The sequence below is a fragment of the Kogia breviceps genome, chromosome 3 (assembly GCF_026419965.1).
Source record: "Kogia breviceps isolate mKogBre1 chromosome 3, mKogBre1 haplotype 1, whole genome shotgun sequence".
NCBI lineage: Eukaryota > Metazoa > Chordata > Mammalia > Artiodactyla > Physeteridae > Kogia > Kogia breviceps.
The window spans coordinates 69,291,371-69,309,513 of NC_081312.1; the positions used below are offsets into that span (position 1 = coordinate 69,291,371).

An 18,143-nucleotide genomic window follows, 5' to 3' on the forward strand; every position below is an offset into this window, starting at 1 on the left:
AGGGTCTAGTGCTTTCCCTGGAAAGGGTGGATTGCTTAAGAAAATAGTAAGGTTCCTTTATCCTTCATTTCTGTTTACTTAAAAAGAGTGAGGCAGTATAAAAGTTAATGTAACTTCCAAGACTGCTTTAGCACTCAGCAAATCCAGATCACCATGTATTTTTAATAAGAGAGTATATATGTTGTTACTATGGAAGCTTTCACAAATTGCTGTAAACATTAAAAATGGATTCTCCACTCTAAAACAGCATTCATCACCACTAAGCAGGGGGCACACTTTTTTTTATTTCTGCTCTGTGGCAGTCCTTTTCACTGTTATGAAAAGGTGTTGATTAGATTTTATTTATGCTACATATTTAGGGTATCCAACTGAGGAACCAAACTCATTTATCTGGCACACTTGGCAGGTAGTTCAAGGCCTGTAGAATCAGAATTGTAACAGAATAGCACTGAACAATTTAAAACTCACTAAACACCCTACCCTCTACCCAGTGAATTACAGGGCATGGCAACACGAGTGTTCCTATGTGAACCTCAATTCCCAGGGGTCTTCAGACTTGTCTGTTGCCCAAGAACTGCTCTGTGCTGGGAAATCCTGGACTCCCCATGTTTGAGGTAAAATATTCATCTCAGTGTTGTTGACAGAAGTCGATTGTTTCTTTCTTGCTTCGTAAAATAGCCTCAGACTAAGCATTCACAGCCGTGTTTTACTAGCAGTGACAATGGGTGGCATTAGATAATCATTTCCAAGTGGGATAAACAAGTTTCAGAGCATATAAAAGAAATCTCTAGGCAGTCTGAAGATTAGGAGGACTGAGTTGTCCTAAACAGAATTTTACCTGCTAATCATAGTCAACATAGTCATTGCATGGCAAGACTCACTTCAGGATCCACACCCAATGCCTCTTCTTCAGGAAACTCCTTTTCTGAATGACCCCTTTATCTCCATCATGGAAGTGGTTTATCTTTTCTTCGAACCTTCATACATATGGGCACTTATTCTGTGTGAGGCAGTATTCCAGAAGTTGGTGATACAGTGATGAATAAAATTGTCAAGTTCCCCTTCTTTTGGAACTTATATTCTACTGAAGGGAGACAGTAAAAACCTAATAAACAAAGAGGTAAATAAGATAGTTGTGCTCTGCAGTAATGGCTCCGGAGGGGACATGATGATGTGCCAGAGAGTACCACAGAGTGGAGGGGATGTGGGCAGGAAGCGAGGTGATCTGGAGGCGTTCTGGAGAAGGTGATATATGACCTGGAATCTGAAGAATGAGACAGAACCATCTATGCCTATAGAAGGGAAGAGCACATGTTGTTGATAGTAATAGTTATGTAGTGTCCAGAATTCTATTGAATAGTAAACTCATTGGGCACAGAGACTGTTATTTACTGGTCCTTGTATGTCCTGTAGCATCTGACTTGAGCCTTTAGGTAGGATTTGTCCCAGTAAGCACTTGTTAAATTAGATAGATCCATCTGGATGGTAGTAGGAGCCAACTGTTATAAGGTGCTATTCTGCACAGTTCTTTGATAATCAAAACATGCTAGATCTTAAAACTTCTGGAGTAAAAGATTATGTTTGGTTGGCTCTGTTTCATAGCTGTGCTGGTATCTTTTAAGCATAACAGCACCTGAACAGGAAAGTCAGCAGGCAACTGAGTGATACTTATACAATAGAGGCCGTGTATTATGCTAATCATTATGTTCTAGAAAACATGCATGACTCAGATGCTATCCTCTGGGCACAGACAAGCTGCTTGAAAGTCTCTTCTGTAGGTCAGCGTTAAGGGGTTCACAGTATTTTCACTTTGCATTTTGGTAAGTAGAACATACTATTACTTGATTTTTCTTGTTTCCTGTGAACTCTTCCTTCATGACTTAAATGAAGGGAAGAAAATACTTTCTATTTTTATATTAGCATAAAACCAGAGGATTTGAGAACTGGGAGAGGCTAAAAAGAGAGGAATCATTATTATCATCTGGAACAAGAATACCTGAGTTCATAGTTCTGCTTCTACGGGCTGTGCGATCTTGGGCAAATGATGTAGTCTCTCTATGATTCAGTTTCCTTATCTTAAAAAAACCTGATGGTCATGAGGTTTAAATGAGTTGATGAATGTTGATGAATGTCATTATCTAGTTCAGAGGTCTCAGACTCCCCATGACCAGATTTATTCCCCAAATCAGTTGACTGGCACAACGTTTCAGAATTTTTTCAGAGTCACTAATGTTGAGAAATAGTTATTTTGTAAAGCAACTAGATCTTCTGCTTCTTTTGCAAAACTAAGAGGTCTGGAAACATAGGGCTTTCATACGCACAGCAATTAGCAGCCTTTGATCCATCCCTTTTCAACTGAGCCTGTCTTCTCCAATTTACTGTAGTCTCCACCATTCTCTATTGCATCCCTGAAACCATTAATATTAGTAGCCTACAGGTATTACTGATATTTGAGCTTGCCACCTGTCCTCTTCCCAGAGCAAAAGGGTTCTGACAGATTTTGTTTTCATGTTGGAGATGCCAAGTAAGGATGAGGAGCAGGCAGACAAGTACAGAGAACAGTTCCAGTGGAAAACATTCCTTAGTCAGTTGTACTCTCTTAAAATTGAAACCCTGTAGAGCAATTGTGTCAGTGTTACAGTGCATGTAACACTAAATTTTTTTAAAAGCTTATATTAACAGTCTGTATTTTGAACATCTCTATTGAAATGTCTCATTCATTATTTGCATGCATTTATTGCTTGAAGACATTCATTTTTGTTTAGTTCAAGCAATGCTTATTACTTATCTTTACCAGGCACTTCTTTCCATTAACAGAGGACAAACATGATTAAGATGTTGTCCTTCCTTTAGGAGCTTATTGTGTAATGATTAAGACCAAAAAGAGTCCCAAAAATGAGGAGTCCAAAAAGTGATGTCAACTCGTACGCTAAAGTGTTCTCTACTTTTCTATTTCTCTTTGATTCAAGGGGAGTTTATATCACCCCAAATCCAGTCCCCAATATAGGTCTGTGAAATGGATTTTAGTTAATAAACATAAATATCTTAATACTGGAGAAGTTTTTATTTGAATCTTGTTTTTTATACAGTGACTTTCATCTCCCAGGAAGTCTTACGTTTGATTTTTCCATAAATGACAACAAGAAACCACAAGTAAGGGCAATTTTCCCCCTCTGTTTTCTAGCTTAACTAATAAAGAGAATTCATTTTGAACTGTGAAGTTCAATGAATATACCTTGTTGGGAAATTGTTTCAGAGTCCTGTTGAATGTTTAAAGATGTGCTGGCAGTTGGAGTTTCCATAATGTAATCTAACCAGTCATTTCCTGGGATGGTTCCAAACTTACTGAGTCATCAAGTTAATATACCAGGTTAAAAAACAAATCAGTCTCTAGAAAAGCAAGATGCATTGCCTCTGTAAGTAGGTGTTCAGTGCATATAGTTTTAACTTCGGCAGTCATTTCAAATGAAATATTGTTAACATGAGGATGTTACAGACACTTCAGGAAACCACAGTCTTTTTTCAAAAATTTAATCTGTATAATCTTTATTTAATATCTAATCCCACCTTTAAATTCAGCTTTCAACATTTTTTTGTTTTCATATTCTCTCTCATCTATGATGTGATACCTCTTACAATGAGAACAAGAGATCTTTATACTTTTCGTCATCTATAATTTGCCAAATCCGATCATTTACATCAATCCATCCCAATACCATATTGTACAGTGATGTCAGGTCTCACAAAAGTTCCACACCTGTAATGTGATCCAAACTCCTCCACTCAGGAAAAGAACAATTCATAGGACCAATGGCTAATGTAAAAATGTAAATTTTTAGAAGCACATCCTCCTGCAAGTGCCTACCATAATTATAGAGAAGAGAATTTTATAGCTGTTCAGAGTTTTGAGCCAGTTTTTGCTCTACACATAATAATGAAGCAGAATGAAACAAAATGTTGCTGTTCCCTTTCCAAAACATTTCAACTTTCCTTCCTGTTCCCTTAAAAAAAAAAAAAAAACACTCATTCTGCAGATTGCCCAGGTTCACCAAACACACAGTGCCAAACTGGAGCAGCAAGTAACAGTGGAAATGAATTTAAACACCATTTAGTTAACCTAGTAAAATTAGTGTTGATGGGTAAGAGAGAGTTTTCTCTTTACCAGAATTAAAGAAAGATTTTATTTAAAACTGTAAAGTTCTATACACATTATAATTAAGTATAAAAATATACAAATAAATAAAATGAAGTTAATGAAGAAATACAATGATACTATATCTCTTTACTTTGCATAATAATGCATAACATCCATAAAAGATGTTATTTAAGACAACATTACCCTTTGAATTGCTAAGTCTGCTTTCATATTGAAGTGATCTTAAAGTCCAAGCTAGTTGGATTTAGATCAATGAGTTTTTTTGTTTTTGTTTTTTGGTTTTTTGTGGTACGTGGGCCTCTCACTGCTGTGGCCTCTCCCGTTGCGGAGTACAGGCTCCGGACACGCAGGCTCAGCGGCCATGGCTCACGGGCCCAGCCGCTCCGCGGGATGTGGGACCTTCCCGGACCAGGGCATGAACCTGTGTCCCCTGCATCGGCAGGCGGACTCTCAACCACTGCGCCACCAGGGAAGCCCTCATGTAACGTTTTAAAATTCCTTACGTAATCTTGCCTTGAAGGTAATAAATGAAATGACTTCTCAAGAATAATTCTGGTTCTTGTAGTTTATGGCAGTGTTTATGTGAATGTTATGTTGGATGAAAAGAAAACATTCAGTTTTATCAGATTGCTCTTGCTCTTCTAAGTGAATTTGCCCCATGGTAAACTGAGTAGTCCTACATCAAACTGGCTTTGTTAACACAGCCAAGAATTAGGTCTCTTAAATTAAGGAAAATAACTGAAAGGTGATTTGGTCAACTTTTCATATGATTTTCCAAATCTGAGAACATTTTAAGTCTGCTTAGAAAGTGACATCACGTCAGCTTTTATCCTGAGTGTTGAAACTTTCCAACTACGGAAAAATATCACTTTTCATTTTAGTGTATGCTTAAAACTGGCCCATTGGATATAGTTAAAGCAGGGACCTAACCCTACAATTTTAATTATTTTCCAGTAAAATTCAATTCCATTGAAGATATTTATTCAATATATTTATGATTCTGGTTTGGCAAACCTTTGGTTCATCTTTAAAAGTGCCTTAGATCTCTCTGCAAGAGTTGAGCCCTTCCAGAATAATTATGCTTTGTAGTTTTATTTTATGGAATTGAAATTATAAATGTAACTGTAGACATAATATCCCTAAGTAGAACCTCATCTCAAATTTCTTTTTACTGCAGCTAGTGAATCTGCAAATCAAAAATTTCCCATTTGGTAATAAATGGTATTACCTTTTGAAGCAGATAGGCATTGAAAATGATGGAAATTGTCTGTAAATATGATTTGTTTCTCATCAGTTATTATTTCAAATTAGAAATTAACTGAGTAATGTGATAATACAAGGGCTCTAGAAGCAGACAAGTGTAGGTTCATGTTTTGGCTCCACTGTTTACTAGCACTTGACCCAAAAGAGTATATTTAAACTTTATGAGCTTAGATGCCTCAATTATAGATAACAAGGCCTGTCTTGTAAGGTGCCTAACACAGTGATTATTAAGAGTTAATACTAAGTTAAGAGCTTAATAAATGAGATATTTAATTATAATAACTATTAAAAAGTAATTCAGTTCTTTTATTCCAATGATTATTTTTCCTGATGATTCCCAAGTATATTTCCATGATATCAAGAGATACCATGAAATTGTTCAAAAACATTGTAAACAGTTAAATTTATTTTATTTTATTTTTTAAAAAATGTTTATTGGAATATAGTTGCCTTACAACATTGTGTTAGTTTCTACTGTACAGCAAAGTGACTCAGCTATACGTATACATATATCCCCTGTTTTTTTGATTTCCTTCTCATTTAGGTCATCACAGAGCATTGAGTAGAGTTCCCTGAGCTATACAGTAGGTTCTCATTAGTTATCTGTTTTATGCATAGTATCAATAGTATATATATGATACTATATACAATAGTGTATATATGTCAATCCCAATCTCCTCATTCATCCTATCTCCCCTTTCCCCCTTGGTATCCATATGTTTGTTCTCTGTGTCTGTGTCTCTGTTTCTGCTTTGTAAATAAGATTGTCTATACCAACTTTTTCAGATTCCACATATATGCATTAATATACGATTTTTTTTTCTCTTTATGACTTACTTCACTTCATTTATTTTTTTTTAAATCTATGTACTGGGCTGATTAAATACAAAATGAGAGACAAGAGTGCACAGAGATATAATTGTAACCGAAACATTAATATTTGTGTGTCTTATATAATCCAGTAGTCACTATGTTTTTCAATTATATAAATGATAGTATAATTTTAACCCTTTACCTTTATGGTTGAGGAGTAATTTTAAATTATATTCATTTTTTTCTTGGAGGGAATCCAAAGAAGCTGTAGGCCCTGTTCAGATGAAGTACTAGATTGGACAGATTGGGGGAATTTACTTTTCATTTTTTATCTTCCTGAACTGCTTGCATTTCCTATATGTAAAACTTTAGAAAATGTCAATGAAGTAATATATGGAGTGGGATTAAGAAGGATTTTTTGGTTTGCTTTCAACTTTATATTTCTGTATTAAACTAATGAAATTGAAAAGCTGCAAATTATTTGGAAGTCCTAGAAATCAGGTTCAAATAGTCTGATCTCCAATTCTCTTCTTTTCATACTATAAAAATAAAGTAACACAAAAAAGAAATTAAGGGGAAATAAATTACATTAATGAACAGAAACATAGTTTAGTTTATTCCTCTCACATTCTTAAGGATCAAACCACTAAATACAATAGTAAAATAAAAGGCACTTTAAAAATACACAAATATATTATGCTGTGTCAGGGTCACTTGCATCTTACCATATCACTCTGAGAACATCACTACTATCTGAACAGCTGGATGTGCTTTATTGGGAAAATGATTTTTCTCTTCTTGTCAGTATTTCTGCACTAGTGCTTTGGCTCAATAATGAATATGTGAGACCTTTTGTTGGAAAATAAAATAAATAAAAATGAAAATAAAAATATATAAACCAGATAGTCTCTTATATCTTATTGTCTGTCCTTTATTGTTTTTCAAACATATAGCAAAAGTCACCATCAGAGTCATTCATTGGTCGAGAGAAGAGGTCGAATTCCCAGTCATACATTGGACGACCTATCCAGCTCGACAAGATCTTGCTGTCCAAAGTTAAAGTGCCTCACACTTTCGTCATCCACTCCTACACCCGGCCCACTGTGTGCCAGTACTGCAAGAAGCTTCTCAAGGGACTCTTCAGGCAGGGCCTGCAGTGCAAAGGTAAGGCCAATCTTGTCACCAAGTATTTGTCAACCACTGAAGTTTGAGCCTCACCTATTTGAAAAGACTATTTTTCCCACACCTTCTCTTTCTGATGCATGTTTGGTTTTGATTTGTTTTCTTTTAAAATGATTGTGATTAGATTGCAGATTCAACTGTCATAAACGTTGTGCACCAAAAGTACCCAACAACTGCCTTGGCGAAGTGACCATTAACGGAGGTAGGTAAAAGGTCAGCTGTCACGTCTATGCTTCTTTTCCCTCTTAAGGCATGTGTCAGTTAGGACTTAGCGGGATTTTTTTACTTTTAATTTTTTCCATTCAGATACTCGTGACCCAGACCAAAGTAAACTACGGCCTCTGTCCTACTTTACTGTAAAAAACCCCCCTCATTGTGTTGTGATAAAGACCAGAGATTTTCTTGATTTTTACAAGGTGAACCAGCTAGTACTGAAAACTTGGATATCCAGGATTTCTTCCCCAGCTCTCTTATTTTTCTACACCTATTCTAGTTTGTTCAGAAGTGTAGAAATTGTTGGAATGCCTCCCAGTTATAGCTAGCGGTCTCGTCCTCCATCCTTTTCATTCCCAGCATTGAGACAGAAGTTAACTTTTCTTCCCTGTCTGTCAAGGAAGGGAAGAATCACAGAAATTGACCTACCAGGAAATAGTTACAACTTTCTTCCTCCACCCACTTACTATTCTCATTATGTATGTGCTTGTTAACCTTCATCTTTAATAATAATAAAAGGAACTTTAATTTAGACAATTAAAAGCTACATATCCTTTTCTGTATTGGGGAATATTCCTTTGGGAAAACTTTAATTGTATAAATTAAGATTGAAGGAATTCTAAGAAAAACGCTATGTCCTAAAGGAACAGCTCTCATTTTCTTCCCTGGTAGAATTCCTGATGGATTCTGACCAAAATACTTGACTTAGTGTCCCAGGCTGACTTTTTCCATAGATAGTAGACTGTGTTATATTTTCAGTCTGTTATCAGTTTGCTGATTCCTCTGGGAAGAAAACTGGTGATAAAAGACCGGAGAAACAGGTTGAGTATTTCTGTTGCTAAAATCCTGAAGATCAAGTGATTATGTATGTTCTCCAACTTTCTTCTCTAGAAGAAGGAGAAGAGAAAGCTCTCTAGGAAAACATTCCCATAGCAGTTTCTGGCTTCAAGATGCATGAATTAGCTGCCAAAATCAAAAGCTTGGCAATCTTCCCACTTTCTGTGGCATATGGTATTGATTTTGTTCAGGCCCAGGAAATGTCAATGTGTACTTGATAACTAGAACCAAAGGGAAACAGTGTAGTTTATGTTATGTTGATTAATTTGAAATTGCATTTTTCCATACAGTCAGAAAAATCTGGAAAAATGTACATTTTCCAAGCTTGGCAGGCTAGGGTCTCTGATCAATCTGTTTTCTAACTTTAAAGTAAGTACTTTGCCTTAGTAAGTAATTATAATTTACTACATTACTATCAGCTATATGACAGGATTCAGTATTACTTCAAATATCAAATATCTTAGGCTTATGTGACCATATATTAGAATCCATGATTTTAAAAGTTATTGGAGTATCAAGAATCAGTGACCTTGAGTGTTCTTGCATGTCAAAGGTTCCCACATCCTCCCATGTATTTCTTTTTCCCACCAGGGCTGTACTACTGAAATAACATTCGTATACCCTCTTCACTGGTGCCTGGTATCACTTTGCTTCCTACCACTTTGTTTCTGTCTCACCCTTGGCTTCCTTCCAAGGCTTCCCATGACTTTTCATGCTTTTAGGCTTAGGGACGCAAAAAACGAGCATCTGCTCGTAAAATTATATATTCATCCTCTCATACATTCAGGTGACTGTGAACTAAAATTTAAAAGGAAAGTGAAAGAAAAGATTCTTCACATAACTATAGTTTTAGGGCTTCCAACTGATTTGCTTTAGGATTGCCTAACTTTCTCTTAAGTCCTGGCTCCAGGATTCCAGGCTTCTCTTCATGGGCGCAAAACAATTTTTTAGATTTGCTTAGCCCTGGGGCGGAGTCTGATGTAGTCATGGAAGAAGGGAGCGATGACAATGACAGTGAAAGAAACAGTGGGCTCATGGATGACATGGAAGAGGCAATGGTCCAAGATGCTGAGATGGTCATGGCAGAGTGCCAGAACGACAGTGGGGAGATGCAGGATCCAGACCCAGACCACGAGGACTCCAACAGAACCATCAGGTGAGGGCTGCAACCCCAGCCTTGGTCAAACAGGGGAACCCCAAGTGGTATGTACTTTTTAAAGCTCTTTGATATTTTAATCTGTTATAGAAGAAACTTAAAGTGTGCATTCACAGGCATACCTCGTTTTATTGCTTTATTGCACTTCACAGGTATTCCGGTTTTTTTTACAAATTGAAGGTTTGTGACAACCTAGGGTAGTGCACGTCTATCAGTGCCATTTTTTCCACAGCATTTGCTCACTTTGTGTCTCTGTGTCATATTTTGGTAATTCTTACAAGATTTCAAACTTTTTCCTTATTATTGTATTAGTTAGGGTAATCTGTGTTTAGCAGTCTTTGAGGTTACTATTGTAATTGTTTTGGGGCACCACAAACCATGCCAGTATAATACAGTATACTTAATCAATAAATGGTGTGTGTGTTCTGACTGCCCCACCAACCAGCCATTCTCCAGTCTCTCTCCACTTCCTCGGGCCCTGAGATACAACAATATTGAAATTAGACCAGTTAATAACCCTGCAATGGCCTCTCAGTGCTCAAGTGAAAGGAAGAGTCACATATCTCTCACTTTAAATAAAAAGCTTTCAATAACTAAGATTAGCGAGGAAAGCATGTCGAAAGCCGAGATGGGCCAAAAGCTAGGCCTCTTGAGCTAAACAGTCAGCCAAGTTGTCAATGCAAAGTAAAAGTTCTTCATAGAATTAAAAGTGCTACTTCAGCAAACACATGAATAATAAGAAAGCAAAACAACATTATTGCTGAAGGGAAAAGTTTCAGTGGTCTTGATAGAAGGTCAAACCAGCCACAACATTCCCTTAAGGCAAAGCCTAATCCAGACCAAGATCCTAACTCTTTTCAATTCTGTGAAAGCTGAGAAAGGTGAGGAAGCTGCAGGAGAAAAGTTTGAAGCTAGTAGAGATTGATTCACAAGGTGTTTAAGGAAATAAGCCATCTCCATAGCATAAAAGGACAAGGGAGGGAAAGCATTAAGTGCCGATATAGAAGCTTCAGCAAGTTACCAAAAGATCTAGCTAAGATAATAAATGAGGATGGCCATCACATTTGCAATGTAGATGAAACAGCCTTATATTGGAAGACAGTGCCATCTAGGACTTTCACAGCTAGAGAGAAGATGATGCCTGGCTTCAGAGCTTCAAAGGACAGGCTGACTCTGCTGCTGGTAACTTTTAAGTTGAAACCAATGCCCATTTACCATTCTGAAAATCTTAGGGCCCTTAAGAATTATGCCAAATCCACTCTACTTATGCTCTGTAGATGAAACAACAAAGTCTGGATGACAGCATATCTGTTTACAGCATAGTTTACTGAATATTTTAAGTCCACTGTTGAGACTTATTGCTCAGAAAAAAAGATTCCTTTCAAAATGCTACTGCTCACTGACAATGCACCTGGTCACCCAAGAGCTCTGACGGAGATGGACAATGAGATTCATGTTGTTTTCATGCTAATACAACATCCATTTTGCAGCCCATGGATCAAGGAGTAATTTCAACTGTCACATCTTATTATTTAAGAGATACATTTTGTAAGGTTATCACTGCCATAGATTGATGGCTGTTCTTCTGATGGATCTGGGCAAAGTCAACTGAAAACCTTCTGGAAAGGATTCACCATTCTAGATGCCATTAAGAACATTCATGGGGCTTCCCTGGTGGCGCAGTGGTTGAGAGTCCGCCTGCCGATGCAGGGGACGCGGGTTCGTGCCCCGGTCCGGGAAGGTCCCACATACCGCGGAGCGGCTGGGCCCGTGGGCCATGGCCGCTGAGCCTGCGCGTCCGGAGTCTGTGTTCCGCAAAGGGAGATGCCACAGCAGTGAGAGTCCCGCGTACCGCAAAAAATTAAAAAAAAATAAAAAAAAAAATTCACGATTAATGGGAAGAGGCCAAAATATCAGCATTAACAGGAGATTGAAAGAAGTTGTTTCCAAACCTCACGGATGACTTTGAGTGGTTCAAGACTGCAGTGGAGAAAGTAACTGCTGATGTGGTGGAAATAGCATGAGAACTAAAATTAGAAGTGGAGCCTGAAGATGTGACTGCAATGTCATGATAAAACTTTAAGGGTTGAGCAGAGGAAGTGGTTTCCTGAGATGGAATCTACTCCTGGTGAAGATTCTGTGAAGGTTGTTGAAATGACAACAAAGGATTTAGGATATTACATACATTTAGTTGATAAAGCAGTAGCAGAGTTCGAGAGGATTGACTCCAATTTTGAAAGAAGTCCTGTGGGTAAAATGCTATAAAACAGCATTGCGTGCTACATTCGTGAAAGGAAGAGTCAATTGATGCTGCAGACTTTATTGTTGTCCTATTTTAAGATATGGCCACAGTCATACCAGCCTTCAGCAAACACCATCCACATCAGTCCACAGCCGTCAACAACAAGGCAAGACTCTCCACCAGGAAAAAAATTATATCTCCCCTGAAGGCTGAGGTGATGATTAGCATTTTTTAAAGCAATAAGCTAATTTTTAATTAAGGTAGATACATTGGTTTTTTTAAGCATAATGCTGTTAAACACTTAGTAGACCACAGTATAGTATAAACATAACTCATATATACACTGGGAAACCAAAAAAGTCATGTGACTCGCTTTATTGCCATGTTTGCTTTATATCCGTGACCTGGAACCAAACCTGCAATATCTCTGAGGTCTGTCTATAATTTGTTTATAAATGAGTTGTGTACTATGGAGGAGACTCCTAACTTTGGAATTAGGAGGTCAGGATTCCCTTGGAGAAGTGTAGTTTGCATCCTTTCCTGGTATTGCCTCATTCTTTGACCCATTTTCTTTTGCATGTGAGGGTTACACGTATGTGCAAATGACAAATTTACTACTAAGTTAATATTTATTCAAAGCTCATTGTGTAAGGGTAAGCTGGGACGAAGTGAGAGAGTGGCATGGACATATATACACTACCAAACATAAACTAGATAGCTAGTGGGAAGCAGCCACATAGCACAGGGAGATCAGCTCGGTGTTTTGTGACCACCTAGAGAGGTGGGATAGGGAGGGAGGGAGGGAGACGCAAGTGGGAGGAGATATGGGGATATATGCATATGTATAGCTAATTCACTTTGTTATAAAGCAGAAACTAACACACCATTGTAAAGCAATTATACCTCAATAAAGACGTTAAAAAAAAAAAAGCTCATTGTGTGCACATACAGAGATCAGGGATCAACCTCAGCGGACACCATCTATTTTTAGAGCTGGCCCCTATTACAAATATCACATACATCTGGACCTTACTGTTCTTGATTTTATTTCAGAGGTGTGTGGAGTTTCATATTTGTCATCTAATTATCTGTACTTTTTGATTTGTAGATGATCCCCATTTTTTATATTAGTTGTCGGCACACTATGGCCGAATCAGGCTGCTGCCTGTTTTGTAATAAAGTTTTATTGGAACATAACCAGGACCGTTCATAGCTATGGCTGTGGCTGCTTTTGCACCACAATGACAAAGTTAAGTATTCTGCAAAGCCTGAAATATGTATTACCTGGCTCTTTACAAAACTAGTTTTCAAATCTTTGATTTATGTTATAAAGTGTATTCAAACTTTTGTGTCCATTTTACAAATGCCATATTCATTGACTGACTGAAATTGTTCATGAGAGGAGAGCAATAGAATAAGTGGATTTTATTCCATTCAATAGCATGAGAAATATTTTTAAAATACTGGAAGATATTAGTCTTATGACCCCACTGTCTCTCAAAGGTGTACATTTCTTTAATATCAAAAGATTGGTGTGGGCAGGTGGGCCTGTGGTTGGGGGCAGTGAAGGAGAGAGGAAGACACAGAGACAGAAAAGACAGAGAAAGAAAGACATGAAGGATGGGCATAATTCCATGAGCAATAGTTGTTTAAAAGACAGTTTCAACAGCAGATTCTAATTTTTGTGAAATTATCCAGAGAGAGACTGAAATTCACAGTAACTGATATTATCGCTAAATGATTAATATTATGGCTGTAATATGTAGCAAGCAAATAAGCGTTCATGTGTGATTCTGAATACTGTGGCCTCAGTACACTAAAACTGTAATCTACCCAATGTTTACCCCAAAACTGAACACCGTGCAGTTCAACCTGAAAACCAAGGTGCATATTATCCTCCCTCGGGATTGTTAAGGTGTACATATAAAGCACCTATCACTCTTCAGAGTAATCCAGATTCTGAACTATGGTACTCTGGCAGTACCATTCACTAAAAATGGGATTTGAAAATTGTTTTTTTTGACTTTCACTTTGAAATAGCTGAAATAAGGTTTTATGCAGGAAAAGAAGATCTGTATCTAAAAACATTTCTTCCCTAAAATATTTTGACTTTTCAAGTCCATCAACAAGCAACAATATCCCACTCATGAGAGTAGTGCAGTCTGTCAAACACACGAAGAGGAAAAGCAGCACAGTGATGAAAGAAGGGTGGATGGTCCACTACACCAGCAAGGACACACTGGTAAGATCCACAGCAAGAAATTTTCTCTTTTCTTGTGAGCTTTAATTAGAGGAGCTGCTGATGCCCTGTCAAGACTATGGGATGTCTGGGTTACCAGGAACAAACCTTAGTTCAGGCAGCGCACCGGATTGGGGGAGCACGTTCACAGTCTCTGAGTGTCCCAAGTAGTTGAGCAAACAACTGAGTTAGAAAAAAGTATGGATAGCAATCTCAGGGAAACAAACTCATTTCCCTCCATTACTTGAGATGATCTCCAAACAACTTGAATGTCTTGCCTGTCATTTTACAGGCTTGCTTTCAGAACACTCCTCTGTGATTCAGATTTTTTTTTTTTTAAAGCACTGCATTTTAGGGAGAGAAGAAACAATGATAACTATTATATACTTCTTAAATCCTTAGGTGTTCACTTAAAAACTAACCTATTCAGAAATACAGGAATCCTGTATTTTATTAGATAAAAGACAAGACATTTTAATTTTTTCATATAGTCTGAGTAGTTCATTACTCCTTATTTTCCTAATAGTTGATGAATGAGTTTGTGCATGTGTGTAAGAGAGAAAAAAATTGATGTATATTTCAGTTAAGCTAATTGACATTTAGTGCTAAGCTTCTTTCTCAGCTATTGGTAATGTTTTCCTCATCACCCCCTAGCTATAGGATTCCTATCATTTCTTTGGATAAATGGACATCTATAACCTAATCACTCTAGCTATAATCTCAACCTTCTCTTCTGGAAGGAGATTTACATGACTTACTGTAGGACTCAACTGAATACTATCCAGTCCTTCCTAGACATGGTAAAATATTTGAAGCATATTTAGTGTATTTGACTGGTCTAAGATAGGTTGTGGAAGAGACCAAGAATAGTATTAGGGCGTTTTGGTCTAAAAAGAAGAAACACATACACACATACAGACACACAAGTACCTGATCACCAAATCATAGGAGTTTAGATCTGCAGTGAGCTTAAGAGAGAATTGAGTTATTGATGCACTCTCCTGATGTTGTTAAGTTGATGCCATGGAGTCAACCTTGCCATCCTACAGAACATTCTTTAGTTCTGCTGTAACAGTCACAGCTCTTCCATCTCTAATGGAAGCCAGAATACCTGGCTGGATCAGCACGGCATGCCTTATGTTCTAAAATAATAAGAATATATAAATATTATATCTCCTGTTAAGCCTTTTTATTTTATTACAACTACAAATCCACCTTTAGCTCTTCAAGCCACCAAATAAATTTTAAAATGGAGTTTTCTATTTACTATACATGCAGTAAGTGCCAGGGACTGCTTGGGTGCTAATACATCATCTCCTTTATTATTCATAACTCTCGGATGTAGACCCAGAAACTCACCACACATTTGCTGAGTAGTCACCTTCTAGAGTCTTGAAATTGAGTGTTAGTCTTCCTGGTCCAAAGCCCATGCACTTTCCACCATCGAATCTTATGTCCCCAGTGGGAAAATGTTTTTGATTTTTATCTATCTTGGATATTTTTCAAGTTTTTAAAAGATACTAAATCCAACTTCTGTTTCAGCGGAAACGGCACTATTGGAGATTGGATAGCAAATGTATTACCCTCTTTCAAAATGACACAGGAAGCAGGTACTACAAGGTAAGGGGTGGCTCTTTTCTTGACTGAAGTTTCACGTCCCCTCTTTCTTTCTCATGGGAATGTAGAGTATCAGAAGTACAAAATACATCCAACAGACATGACTCTTTTGGAGCTTGCTCCAAGGGATATTTTTTCTTCTCTGTAGTTTACACATTTGGGGGGAATCAGGTTGTGACCACATGTTAGTCATCTGTGAATTTCACATATCCCTGTGGAATGCTTCTGGCCCCATGTGATGGTGGGGCAGGAGGGGTAGGGGGAGAGAAGAAGCTTAACTGACTATTTTAGCAGAGATGTGTGATTTAACTAGAAAATTCAAGGTCACAGAAGATTAGCGAAAAGTAAATTCCTGAAATCTGTTCTATCCAACTTTCTTTGTTTTGTTTGGCGTCTGTAGCCTTGCAGTCCGTCACTGGGGGTTAAGAAACGTTATATGATTTCTCCATGTATTGTCAATATTCACAAAGAACACTTTCCTCTAGAAAAAAAATTGTCAGCTATTTTCATTCTGTCTCCCTACATGAAATAATACAGGTGTCACAGAACGTTATCACCCAGTAAAACACGGTTCCAAAAGAAATTCATACTGAAGACAGTATATACTTGTTCCTTCAAGATTAATGCAGGCTCAGGCATAGTTGGTGTCATTCTCCATGGCCCCTTTATACAGATCTAACAGAAAAAAGAGACCTCGTTAACTTTTCAATTACAAATTTGTTTTTAAAGTTATGATTTCTAAGTCACTCTATACCTCCTGGAAGACAATGTGGTGATTAATTTTTTTAGTATCTATATTGTCTTAAAAGCAACTACTTTTAAAGTCTGAGGGCGGCCGAAATGGCTGGCTTGTTTTAAGATGAGGCTTCTGCTACTTCTGGTGGTGGCGTCGACGGTGGTCCAGAGCGATGCCTCGGCCAACCTGGGCGGCATGCCTGGCAAGAGATTAAAGATGCAGTATGCCACGGGGCCACTGCTCAAGTTCGAGATTTGTGTTTCCTGAGGTTATAGGTGGGTGTTTGAAGAGTACACGCGGGTTGTTAGCCAGCGGTACCCAGGCATCCTCATTGAAGGCGAGAATTACCTCCCTCAACCAATATATAGACACATAGCATCTTTCCTGTCGATCTTCAAGCTAGCCTATTAATTAGGCTTAATAATTGTTGGCAAGGATCCTTTTGCTTTGTTTGGCATGCAGGCTCCTAGCATCTGGCAGTGAGGCCAAGAAAATAAGGTCTATGCATGCATGATGGTCTTCTTCTTGAGCAACATGATTGAGAACCAGTGTATGTTAACAGGTGCATTTGAGATAACTTTGAATGATGTACCTGTGTGGTCTAAGCTGGAAGCTGGTCACCTTCCATCATGCAACAGCTTCTTCAAATTCTTGACAATGAAATGAAGCTCAATGTGCATATGGATTCAATCCCACACCATTGATCATAGCCCCACCTATCAGCACTGAATACTCTTTTACATTAAGGGATTTTTGCAAGAGCAGCGTGACTGACATTATGAAGGCCTGTACTGAAGACAGCAAGCTGTTAGTACAGACCAGATGCTTTCTTGGCAGGCTCGTTGTACCTCTTGGAAAACCTCAATGCAAGGCAGTTTTTCAGTGCTGGCACATTTTGGAATTCTGCACATTCATTGCGTGCAATAATACTGTATAGTTTTTTTTTTTCTTCCCCAAGTCCACTCGGTTAATAGTTTTTTAAAAAAATGCAGACATTACTACTTGTACTTCTTTTTTTCTCGGTCATATTTGAAAAAGTAGAAAACTGAGTTGCAATTTAATTTTTTTTTCAAAGATGTCTGTTAAGTCTGCTGTGATTTTATATGAATTTTCCTTTTTTATAGTTTAAAATTGATCTTTTCGGGACTAGAGCTGAAGTTCCCAAATACTTTATAAGAGTTTATCAGACATCTCTAATTTGGTCATGTCCAATTGATATACTTTTCAAAATACTGCAGATTGTGAACAGCACATTATATAAGATTATGGGGGGAAATCCTATATCCAGAGTACTGTACAAATTTGTGTATGTGTGTGTGCGCGTGTGGGATTACCAGAGAGCTACTAAAAGACCAACCACTTTTTAAATCCTGTTAATGTAGTTCAAGTGTCCTGCCTTGACCATCAATTTAATGAGTTGATTAACTGGGCTTTTATACTTAACTCAATAAAAAACTAAGCAGATGTAAGTTAAAAACAAAGCAAGCAAAAAGCAACTACTTTTAAAACCAACTACTTTTAAAAACCACTCTCTGTGGTTTTTCTCATTAAAACTATTCATGTGGCTATATTATTATATTAACATCTATCAAATCAAATTGTATGATTCATTTTCAGTGCCTTAAAGAATAGCTGAAATTTAAAAACAGCTGCGCATACCCAAATGCATTTCAAAAGGGTCGTGATTTT

The 18,143-nt window shown here is 37.6% G+C and overlaps 1 protein-coding gene and 1 pseudogene across 3 annotated transcripts in view; both read left to right on the forward strand.

Moving 5' to 3' along the window:
- Nucleotides 1–18,143, forward strand: part of PRKD1 (protein kinase D1) — a 343,255-nt gene that overhangs the window by 278,200 nt on the left and 46,912 nt on the right. For all 3 annotated transcript variants that reach the window (XM_067028633.1, XM_059056015.2, XM_059056016.2), the window contains 5 exons: nucleotides 7,186–7,396; nucleotides 7,539–7,616; nucleotides 9,416–9,620; nucleotides 13,981–14,104; nucleotides 15,644–15,721. In XM_067028633.1, coding sequence (XP_066884734.1) covers nucleotides 7,186–7,396; nucleotides 7,539–7,616; nucleotides 9,416–9,620; nucleotides 13,981–14,104; nucleotides 15,644–15,721 — 696 coding nt within the window. The remainder of the gene's footprint in view (nucleotides 1–7,185; nucleotides 7,397–7,538; nucleotides 7,617–9,415; nucleotides 9,621–13,980; nucleotides 14,105–15,643; nucleotides 15,722–18,143) is intronic.
- Nucleotides 16,578–17,413, forward strand: LOC131751997 (thioredoxin reductase-like selenoprotein T; annotated as a pseudogene).